The 12308-nt window shown below is 43.6% G+C and overlaps 1 protein-coding gene across 2 annotated transcripts in view; it reads left to right on the forward strand.

Moving 5' to 3' along the window:
* Positions 1–8242: 8242 nt before the first annotated feature.
* The window catches only part of enpp2 (ectonucleotide pyrophosphatase/phosphodiesterase 2), a 117492-nt gene continuing 113426 nt past the window's right edge, over positions 8243–12308 (forward strand). The window contains exons 1-2 of one of the 2 annotated variants that reach the window (XM_034173898.1): positions 8243–8357; positions 10730–10835. In XM_034173898.1, the coding sequence (XP_034029789.1) occupies positions 8340–8357; positions 10730–10835 (124 nt within the window). In that variant the 5' untranslated portion in view covers positions 8243–8339. The remainder of the gene's footprint in view (positions 8358–10729; positions 10836–12308) is intronic. The other variant, XM_034173899.1, reaches the window with a different exon arrangement.

Below are 12308 nucleotides of genomic sequence, written 5' to 3' on the forward strand. Positions count from 1 at the left end.
GGCTTATTTATATGAACGTTAAAGTCACCAATGATCAGAATGTTTTCTTCATTAGTTGACAAGTTAGAGATGAACGCGCCAAATTCATCTAAGAATTCAGAATATGGGCCAAGAGGCCTGTATACTGTGACAAAGTAATATGGCTGATTTTTATTTTTCTGACCTTGGCAATGCGTAATATGTTGAGCAGAGCAGAGAATCAGATGCTCAAACGAGTTATATTTGTGACCCCCAGCAGCTAATAAGCTAAACCTACATTTATAAATAAGAGCAACACCCCCGCCTTGCTTCGCATCATGAGGGACGTGACTAAATGTGTATGCTGGTGGGCAGGCCTCATTTAAGGGGAGGACAGCTGTAGGTTTAAGCCAGGTTTCACATAACCCAATCATATCTAAGTGATGATCAATAATTAGATCATTAATCAACAATGATTTTGAGGATAGTGATCTTATGTTAATGAGACCCAGACTAAGGACCTCAGTGGGGTTGAAAGTTGAACTGTTTGGGTTTAGGGGTGGTTCCAGAGTAGCATATATAAGATGCCTAGAAGTGGGTTTAGGTTTGAGACATTCCACGCACATTGTAGGTAGCAGACACGAAATCTTTGATATTGCTGGAACAACCACTGGGCCATCCTCAATTTCAACATCATCCAATGTAGTAATGGGTATTAATTTTGCAAAGCATATCTCTCTATGATTTTTATTGACACATCTACAGAAGCAGGCCCCAGTCTCAACTTCTTGAATTTCCCTCCCTGACAGATAAATTGCACTTCTGCAGTAATTTCCCCCCACTAAGCTAATGGATTCCACACAACACATTCATCATAAACCTTACAGGGTTTCTAATCACCTGCAGCATGGCCTGTTGTAAATTCCTAATGTTACCCTTCCTGTAGAGCTCTATCTATGTTCGCAGACAAGATGGCGGCGCCTTCCCCAGTATGGTGGAGGCCATCCGGCATCAGTAAGCCATGGCGGCCCCAGAACGAAGGCCAGTTATCAATAAGGCTAAAGCCTTGCTGTCCACAAAATTGCGCCAGCCACCTATTTAATGATGTCAGCCTGCTAAATGTCTCATCAGTACCCCGGGAGGGGAGGGGACCAGAGACTATTAATCAATGCTGACACATCTTTCTGACAAGGTCATAAGTCCTTTCTATGTCTATTTTTGTGACCTCTGAGTGCTTCATCCTGACATCATTTGTGTCGAAGTGAATAACTATGTGACTATATCTCATGTCATGTTCCTTAGTCTGTCTTTCCTTCTGCAGCGTCAGCATCCTAAGACGGGATGCAATGTCTGGAGCTCTGGCCTCAGGAATACATTTAACATCAGCCAGCGTCTGTAACCTGACTTTGCTGGTGATAGAATCCCCTATCACTAAAGTCCGGCGTTTCGGCCTGGAGACAAGAGTGGAAGTCACTCGTGGGCTCAGAGAATTCACATCAGGCAAATCCAAGGGGGAGAACCGATTCACAGTTTGCAGTGGTGTGTGTGATTGGGGTACCACAACCGGGCACCAAGCCCTACAGGGCTTCTTCCGCCTAGCCACAGTCCAAAAGCTGTCCTCCACAGCCGGCGTTTCTAGGCTGATGCTAATGGGTACGCTAGCTGGCCCAACACTAACCTCATCTGGAGTGCCCATAACAGAAGCTGTTCTAACTTACGGACACGGCTCTCTAAGAGAGCCACCCTATCTTCCAACATCATGCATGATTTACGGAGGGTGTAAAATAGTGTACTTTGTGCACTAGGAAATTCAAGAGTATAGCTAAGCAAGCACGAGCTAACCAATAATGAATAAGCTAACCAGTCCTAAGGCTCACACAGGATCCACACAGAAGTAAATAAATGAGTTAAAATTCACAGCAGAGTCTGGTCTGCTTGAGGTTTATTTCTCAATATCATCAGATTATCACTGTCGCCTGTGTGCTTATTCTAGGGGTTGGTAAGGTTAGATCTTACTTGTGTGAAGCTCCTTGAGGCAGCTTTGTTGTGATTTGATTTGGGGCTATATATATGAGGGTAGGTTGAAAAGTTCTAAGGCTCACTATAATGCAGTTAATGGATTACTCCTTCATGGGGAGCCTTAGAACTTTTCAGCCTACCCTCGTATATACGTATATATATATAATGCCTGTCATTGGTCTCTTTGCTTAATGATGTTCACAGCAGCAAATATAAAACCAGCTCAGAGCTCTTTAAGGGTAACAAGAGTCAACATATTTATCATATGAGAGTGATTAGTGTGTGTGTGTGTGTGTGTGTGTGTGTGTGTGTGTGTGTGTGTGTGTGTGTGTGTGTGTGTGTGTGTGTGATTGGACGGGCTTCTGTCAGAGAGTTGAAACAATCAGCTCACTGCCACATCTGTTCAAAGACTTTGAACGAACTTGAAAAGAAATAATCCTCACTTGGTTTTCAGACTGTTTCTATAGAAAAACCACAAAGCTTCATCTTCCTGATAAATGATAAATGACTGTTTTCTTCTTAGTTGTGACTCATTCTTTCCTCTTTTTCTTACCTGTGTGGAGCACTATATTCTTTGGAGTGACATATTTTTTGATGATTGCTGCTATCTGAAGACACCAAGAACCAAAACCTGTTTTTACAGATTAAGATGGAAAATGTGATTTCTGTCTCGGGAGCCGAATAAACTCTGGTTCAAATTTCAAAAGTTTTTTTTCTTTTATCTGTTGCTTCAGTTTCATTAATTGAGTTCTGATTTATTTCAGTTTAGCTCAATCTTTATCCAAGACTGTATCACTGAGCCTTATGATGTCACAAAGACCTGGAGGGGATAAATGTGAGCGCTATGGCTACCCTCCTCGCAGTGGAGATAACAGCTGGTCATTCTGACCCCATAAAGAAAAATAAATGACAGCACACATAAACTTCCCACTTGGTTCCTGTTTATGTGGACCCATCAGGTCTGGGAGCATGCACTGATGCCACAACATATATCTGGTGCAACCAGGTGATCGGTGGGCATCAGCTTGGACCTCTGAAGCTACTGCTGTCCTTAACATTGAATCACCTGAGTGCTGACAGGAGAACAGATGTTCCCTCACAATACAAGCGATCGACCTCACTTGAATCTCCCTAATTTATGATTCATTTGGCACCAAATTATTCCAGCAGTACTCAAGGATCCTCTGAGGAGAAAGTCTCACAACCATACATGAAGCTGGGAAGCACCAGGACCTTGAAGACACGGACCTTTGTTCTCCTGCGGAGGTATTGGCATCACCAAACACCTCTGCTGAGTGAGCTCACGACTCCATAAGCTCATCCCATGTGTCTCTACATCTCAAAGGCTGAGGATCCAGAGACATGAACATCACTGCAGAGAGAAGTGCATGTCTCTACAAGTTCAGCACTTTCACTGCACACAGACACAATTCTGATTGTTGTGGTTAGAGGTTCGGATAGGACCAAACCCGTACATGCTATGGACCCAAACACTCAGGAGCAAGGAAGGGAACTAGTAGTGAATGAAAAGAGATTAATTTACAATAAATAAACAAATAATAATGTTGTGCTGGGGGTGCCTGCAGAGTGGAGAGTCAGCCCGCTGGAAGCGGTGGAAATTAGGGAGCTGCAGGTTCCTGAGCCAGAGAACTGAAATCCAGGAATATTTGGGACTGGAGCCGGAGCCAGGTGGGACGCACTGAGCCGAGGACAAGGAACTAGGAAAAAGGAGAACAGAGGTGAGTGATTGCACTCATAACACTGAAGCCCTTAACAACAAGCAGTTCACTTGAAAGGGTCATTAAAAGCCTGCTAACGAGTCTTTGATTGGATTCAGGTGTGTTGGAAAAGGGAGACAACTAAGAGTATCAGGAAAGTAGATCTCGAGGACCGAACTTGGGCACCCTTGGCTTTAAACATGAATGTTCACAGGTCAGGGAATAAAGTTCACAATCTAGGAAATAAGGTTCACTGTTCAGAAATCATTCACAGTTCATGAATTATCTTCAGAGGTCAGAGGTCAGGTGCTGCACGTCTTGTGACATAGTTCCAATTAAGCAGGACTTGACTTTAGAATCGGCCTTGAAAGTTCTTAGTGGTTCTGCATCAGCACTTATACAGTTCTTGGAAACTAGTTCTTGGTAGTAGTTCTTGGAAACAGTTCTTGGATACAGTTCTTGAAAACAGTTCTTGGTCATGCACAGTCACAAACAGGAGCAGCGTGAGAACGAGATCTTACAGACATGCAGGAACTTAGCTGAATGTGGCAGAGCTATGCGCTCTGAGGCTGAGAGCAGAAACGTTCCAATGTGACGTTGTGCAGAAGGTGGCGTGGGAGCCAGGAGCATGCAGCATGGAAGCCACACAGGGAAGAGTCTGGAAATACCAAAAGATCAATGAGCTGTAAAATGGGATTTAGAGGTGTCCAGGTTACCTTAAGATGAGCTGCAGAAAGCTCAGACGTCAGAGGGCTTGGAAGCGACAGCGTAGACAAGGTCATGGATTTCTAATGGAGAGTCAACATGTAGAATCCTGCACTGACTGAGCTCAAAGCCAAGGTTTAAGTAACCCACTCCTGATGAGCCGCTCATGAGTGTCACGTGCAAGTAGATGATGAGCAACAGGTGTTCCTCGGTTCTGCAGTGCACCACCTGGAGGGAAAACAGACAAACAACACACAAGAGGAGAGAAAGAGAAGGGGAGAGAGGCAGACAAAAGGCTGGCCACAACACTGATGGCCAGGTCCATTAAGTCATCTTAGTCTGGATCCAGAACAATTACAAACTCAGACACTCCAGTTCCTCACTCAGCTTCTCAAGTGCTGCAATCAGGGTACACACTGATTCCACAAACATCTCAGCATCATCGGCAAATTTCAGGCCAGTAAACCTGTTCTTATGAACAAAAGCACCCAAGTGGTTGAACTCAACAATCCTACCCAGCACCTGGTCCATGCGAGAGCCAGAATGCATCTCTGAGAAAATGGTAAATAGTAAATGGACTGCATTTATATAGCGCTTTTCCATCTGCATCAGACGCTCAAAGCGCTTTACAATTATGCCTCACATTCACCCCGATGTCAGGGTGCTGCCATACAAGGCGCTCACTACACACCGGGAGCAATGGGGGATTAGAGGCCTTGCCCAAGGGCCTGGCCAAGGGCCTTGCCCAGTCAGGCGGGGATTTGAACCCTTGATCTTCTGGGCTCAAGCCCAACACCTTAACCACTAGACCATCACCTCTCCCACCATAATTCACTGGAAACACCAGAAACACCATAATTCACTGGGAAGAAGTCAGAGACAGTCCCTGGTCCACACAGCGCTGACAATACCTGTGTATGATGTCCAGCAACTTATTGTGGATGCCTCCTATTCTCAGGATGTCCCACAAATGTGGACCTATGACACTGTCTAATCTCTAGCAACAAATATTTATGAAGAATCATGATCTTGAGCTTCATGGAGCTATAACTGCTGGGGGAGTTCTGATAAAACCGTGTGGTTGTTATGTTGAGTCCAGAGCTGAAAAAGGTTTTGTGTTGCTTTCTGGTGCCTTTTATTATCTCCTCAGGTTTCATTATTTTTGCTCCCTTCCAGGGGGTCCCACGTGTCTTTGGCCTTGTGAGCCGGCACAGAACGCTTCCCCCTGCCAAGGCAAACACATCATGTTACCTCAAAGCTCAAACTCCAGAAGGTCAAACCTACACACTCTTAAAGACAGCGTTGCTGCTATAACAACGTCATTAAACATATTGACTTACAAGCATGAAGGTTGTATGTAAGTCATAATGATCTTTATTGCAGTTACGCAAAGTTGATTTTGCGCGGCGGTCAGTCCGAGTGGGCGGCAGGTGGACAGTCTGGCTCCTGCCAGCATTCACATTGATCTGATCACAGTCCAAATGTGTCAGTTGTTTAATTCACATCTCAAAGCCGCAGGCCCCCCACCAGCCCACGTGCCTTAATGCACACAGGATGATGTTTCACAGGCTGAAGGTCAGCGCTGCAGGAACACAAACATTCTGCTGTTGTTGCAATCATTCATTTCAAACCTCTTCCAAACCCACAGTCCACCCCCTGGGTTGCTGCCCTTTGGATTGGCGATATCTACCATCCTGGTGGACAAAAGCCACAGAGGAGGTTTTACCATCCAGGAGTTTGTCTGATTGATCACTGTCATGACATCTGCAGAACAATTAAAGATATTAACACAGAACAGTAAGGACATAATCCAAACAGTAGAATACCAGTTTCAGTCTTATAAAGACCCAGGTCCCACATGGAGCTACATAATGGAAGAAAAAAGAAAAGAAAAGAAAAGAAAAAAAATGCAGTATATGTCCTCCATAACTGTGAGATGTTGCTAGAGGTTCTTACATCCACCTCTGACTATCCAGGCGTGTGATACACTGGCGTGCTCTTGATCAAGTCACTGGCTCCTCTGTAATGAGGCATCATTATGATGGACCAGGCTCAGGAAATCACACCTCATTTTTACAGTGTGACCTACTTTCTATGAAACCAATTTAAGGAAAATTTCCTAACAACCAGGTTCTCCATCAGTTCAACCTCTGAAAGAGCTGGTCAAACATGGACAGGTTCTCAGAAGGTAGATTTCAGAACAGTTCTGCAGGAATTGGCACGAAACAACACTTACAATGCAACCTCAGTGTACCATGGCCCACACAAAAATGTATGGTGGGTATCACAGGGTGGCAGTTGTAGCCAGGTAGGGGTCAATAAAAAATTACACAGGGGTCAACAATTCAAAACTGTTTAAATCATAGTGGAAAGGATTTCAAAAAAGGTACAGTTTGGACTATTTATGACTCAATGCAATGGAGTAAAAACAACCAAAATGGTGACAACAGTCACTTTCAGTTTGTAGGAGGTTTTTGGTAAAAACTGACCATGATCAAATTGGACATTATTAAAATTATTCTGTTTGTAAACACTTTGTAATCCTCAGTTGAATACTGCAGCATTTATGCATGAGAGTTTTTGTTTCAAAAACAACAATGCACTCTGGGATGATCGAGGAGGAAACTGGACTTTGGGCTCTGTCTGCAGAGTCATTAACTCTTCAGAGGCGTCCTTATGTCCAGGCACCACACTCAGTGCAGCTCCTGCAGGATCTCCTCCACTTTTAACGGTGCTAAGCGGCCAGTCTGAGGCTCTCTACCACACACACCTCTACACAAACACAATCTGAGCCGACCTCATGCACGCTCCACACACAGGTACCACTGTGGTGAGCCGCATCCCCACAGCTCACTTCCAAAGCCCAGCAAGCAGCATGTAAGGGAAGCCTGGCGGCTCCAACCTTTCCCTTTCCTCTCTGCCTGTTAGTTGTGGGTGTGTATGTATGCAATATGCTGTATGTAATGTCATTTTTCTGTTTGTGAATGTTAGAATTTGACTGAATCCAAGTTTCCTTTGGGTGGATTTACACACAAGAATCTTTGTGTAAAGTCATTTTATCTTCAGAACAGAAAATATGGGAAATTTAACCCAACTTCAGGTGGCTTGGTGGGACAGAAGTTGGATTACCAACCTGTAGACCTTGGTTTGATTCCCAGTGTATGTGTCTGTGTCCTTGGACAAATTGCTTTCTCTGCATTGTCTCAGTCCACCCATCTGGTCATGGGTACCGACCTTAAATGAGGAATTAAGCAGTGCCAGACAGGTGTTCTGTTCAGGGGAGCCACAGACTCTCATCCACGTTATGCTACAGAATCCAGGGATGAACATGGGCATCAACAGGCCTCAGGGCCTGTGTAGGAAATCTTCTGAAAAAGATTTTGAGCTCCTTATGTAAATTTGACATAATCCACTTTTGGTTGGGTTTAAAAAACGTTGTTGCCCACAGTAGAACACTAACAACCGTCCAGGATTTCCCTGTATCATTTCCATTTTTTCCCTTATTATTTTATTATTCTTGCGGTAGAGAAGCATCACCTCAGCATGACACCAACTACGCAGATCATTGTGATTTCATATCTTTCAGTCAAAAAGCTTATCACAGCACCAGCTGCTGTCACCCTGGAACATGCGCCTTCCTTCTGCACAGTGTTGCCAGGTTGCTTATTTGGTAATTTGCGTATTTATTAAAATCAGAGCGGTTTTTTGGCCATGCTTTGGTTCTGGTTCTGTGAGAGCGGAAGCTGCAGCTGTAAGCGTTTGTGTGAGCCACGATGAAAGCCCTCCTCCAGCCTCGCACCAATCAGAATGTGGCCCGCTGCTTTGATCCAACCCCCTCCCTCTTCTCTTTCTGCTGGTTCTCCTCTCCGGCGGTTTTTGGATTCAGTATCCCCTCCGACCTACATCGCAGAACTCGGCTCTCACCCGGACAGAGGAGACATGTTGCTGCATAAACTGGTACGTTAAGAGTCCACGTGTGCAACTCTGAGCTGCAACTCACCGCAGTTTGGAGAGGGCAGTGCGCAGATTCATGCGTCATTACGCGCTAAAGAGCGGATTTTGATTACTTGCGTTACGCACAGAGGTGGAAAAGAGATTCGCTGATCTTGTTCTGAGTTTTCTGTGGATGTGGACTTCTTTCACACTTCTTTTCCTCCTGCTGCTGACAATTTGCAGAACAATTGCAGTTTTTTTCCCCTCAGGAGGCTGTGATGCGTCAGACCCCTGCGGACGCGGGTGGTCTCCGCTCACTTTAAACTGACAGCATGCAGGCAGCACTCCATGTCCCCGGCAAAGAAACCAACTGAAAGATTCCTTTAGTAACACGTTAAGAGCTTTCTCACACTCATCACTCATCTTCAAGCGCTTATCCGGGATCGGGTCACATGTGAGCCAGGTGGAATTTCAGAGGAGTGACTTTTCATTCCGAGGAGCATAAAAGCGCTCTGAGGTGCGAAATACAAGTTGAAAAGAAAAGTGGGGGTTGGAGAACTTTTTAAAAATGTATTTTTAAAATTCTAGTCATGTGTTTATCATCCTGTTTTTACGTCACGGACTCACAGCAAACAACACAATATTGTTGTTAACCATGTGATTAGAGAAACAATTTACTGTCAGTCACACATAAAGTTCAAGATTTTATTAAACAATCTGGTTAGAAACTCCATTGCCATCTCTCCTAGACATTTCCATGCCTCTGCTGGAATGCCATCTGGACCAACTACCTGTCCACTCTTCATCATCTTCATAGCTGCCCTCACTTCATCCTTACTAATCTCTTGTACTTCCTGATTTACTCTCTCCACATCATCCAGCCTTTTCTCGCTGTCATTTTCTTCATTCATGAGCTCCTCAAAATATTCCCTCCACCTTCTCAACACACTCTCCTTGCTTGTCAGCACATTACCACCTACATCTTTTACCACCCTAACCTGCTGCAATTCCTTTTTGCCAACCTCTTTCTCCTTATGCTTTCCTGAAAATCTTCATTCAATTCTCGTCTTCCTTCCATTGTCCAGATGTCACACCCAGTACCTTTCTAGCTATCTCCCTCACCACATCGGCAACACTTTTCCAGTTGTCCAAAACTGCTTCCCCTCCATCCAGTGTCTCTCTTACCTGCTCACTGAATTTCCTCCTTCCTCCTTCAGCTTCCACCATCTTCATCATTCTTTGTTGAGCTCTCACTCTTCTCTTCACCACCTCTAAATTCATCCTAAACCAGCATCCTATGCTGTCTAGCTACACTCTCTCCTGCCACCACCTACAATCTCCAGTTTCTTTTAGTTTGCATCTCCTACACAGAATATAGTCCACCTGTGTGCGCCTTCATCCACTTTTATATGTCACCCTGTGCTCTTCCCTTTTCTTAAAGTATGTGTTCACCACAGTCATTTCCATCCATTTCCAATGTATACATGACGTAAATGATACAACCACAATTCCAATGAAGTTGGGATCTTCCTCTGGTTGGACCAGAGGACGATCCAATGGGATTGAAACGTTGTTACATTAAAGGAAGTAACAAAGGGGTCCTCATTGTGGATGAGGCGGACACTGATCTGACGCAGAAGCAAACCAGAAGTGATGTTGCCACAACTGGGTCCTCACTGGGTCCACCTCACAGATGAGGTGGATGGCACACGTGTTCATTCAAAATGGCAGCGCCCTCATTCAAAATAAGGAGGCCAAGGAGGATTTTTTTTGTCATCATCCTTCAGCCTCACTCGATGTTCGGTATCAATGTCCATTGTTCAGTGTTGTTAGCTAATATATGTAGCTTCTCTAAATATATTAATCCTATTAATGTTTGGTTTTGGCGCCATTCATCTTTGACTCAAAATACATAAACATACCAAATGGAAAATGTCAGCTCTCCACAGGTTGTGCGTGATCAAAATAACGCATGCACACTCGCACGCAATCTGCTGTAAACAGGTGCTTTTTATTTGACAAACAGAGATGTGGTGGAAGACATTAAAAGCACTAACACCAACATAACACTTAAGCCACTCATGGTAGCAGCAACATAACTGTTAATTAAACTGACTAAACCAATTGAACTAGAAAAACACAATCAATCAATAACGCTAACAACACTGTTAAAATAGCATGCACCACAATAACAACATTTAAAACCTCAAAACCAAAATTCCCATGGTGCATTGCAGCACGGTATCCATTGTTTACTGGTTAGCTAAAATCGATAATTTCTCAAAAAATATTTGCAGCATCCTTGACCCAAAATACATAAGCATACCAAATAATAAATGTCAGCTCTCCTCGAAGCCTTTATCTATATTATAGATGTATATGTTTTTTGTTTTCAGTTTGCGTGGATCCTGTCGGTTCTATGTGGTGTTGATCTGAGTTTGGGGTTCGTCTACGATCGGCCCAAACGTTCTGGAGAGGACAGCAGCTTAACCAGGACAGATTGTGAGTATGCTGTAAGACCTCAAGACCTGTACTGATCAAAATGCTCAATGCAAGCTATTATGACATCACAAAGGGTAGCCTGAGCGCCCACAGAGCAATTTAAAAAAAAGGTAGAAAACACTTCCTCGCTGACACTATTTCCATCTCTGCTGTGTGTCACCATGACGTTGTCATAACCACTACACACCTTAGACCACCTGCTGATGAGGGAGTCTGTCCTCCTCCCTCACATCATGTACATATCATTATCTAAATGTGGCAGTGTTCTTGCTTGGAGACAACATTCACATGAGGATGCTGGGAGACAGAATGAGCTGTTTCCTCATGATTGCGATCCATTTTTCATAGTTCTTGTCTCAATCTATGGACGAAACTGTGTCAATGAAAGACCTCAGAGGGCTGACTCACATCCTTCCTGCTCTACACTCCACAAAATAAATGTACAAGTAAATATATACATCTGTCTATAACAGTGTTTTTGACTATGACTTCATCATGTGACTTCTTTGTGACTTCATTATGATGTCATTCATATCAATTGCTGATCAATACATGCTTGTGATCATCAATCCAGGCTTCTTGGTTGTTGAGATATACAAAAGGTGGACCATGTTTTCCTTGACCTTCAACTAAACAACAACAACAACAAAAAAAATCAAATTCTAATTCTAATAAATACAGTCACCTCTCGATATCTATCCAAGTAATAATCCCACCAAGTTTGAAGGAAATCCATCCAGCTGTTTTTGAGTTATCTTGTTGACACACACACATACACACAAACACACATGATCGTAAAAACGATACCTTGCTGTTTCACTGATATGCAGGGTCACAGAATTCAGTGCAACCCTAAAAGAGAAAAAAATTGTTCTGAGCTGCTGCTGATACTGAAAACACAAACATTCAACACACAAAATCTCCACCGCTGACAAAAGTGCCCCCCCAACCCCCACTACCTAATTTATTTCACCAGAGGAGGGCGCTGATGAGAGCAATCCTCTCCTTTTGACATGAACCATGTCGTGTTTCGGTGTTGACACGTTCTAGTATTAATTTGACACTGGAGATTTTGCTGTGTAAGTTTGATTCCACACTGTTCTGTTTCCTGGCATTATTCTCTGTTATTTTGTTTCTAATATTCTTTTCTGTGGGTTAATATTATTCTCCGTCTAATCTGGCTAATTATTCCTCATTGTAAATATTTTCTGGTGCTTTTACTTTGACATTTCTTTGGCGTTTGTTCCATTTAGATGCACTTCCTGTTTCTGTCTGTTTTCACATGTTTCACACTTCTGGCTTTGATTAATTACTTGCGTATTTGACTGTGTCCAGAGCGTTCCATCGTGATTATCGTTGGGCTTTATGGACCTTTGCTGCCATCCCAGATTCCTGATCTTTGTCTGTTGTTTTTGAACTTGTTGCTTGGTATGAAAACTTTGCTTGTTTTTTGGCGAGCCCTCTGCTGTCTCC

This window comes from Thalassophryne amazonica, chromosome 7 (genome assembly GCF_902500255.1).
Source record: "Thalassophryne amazonica chromosome 7, fThaAma1.1, whole genome shotgun sequence".
Lineage (NCBI taxonomy): Eukaryota > Metazoa > Chordata > Actinopteri > Batrachoidiformes > Batrachoididae > Thalassophryne > Thalassophryne amazonica.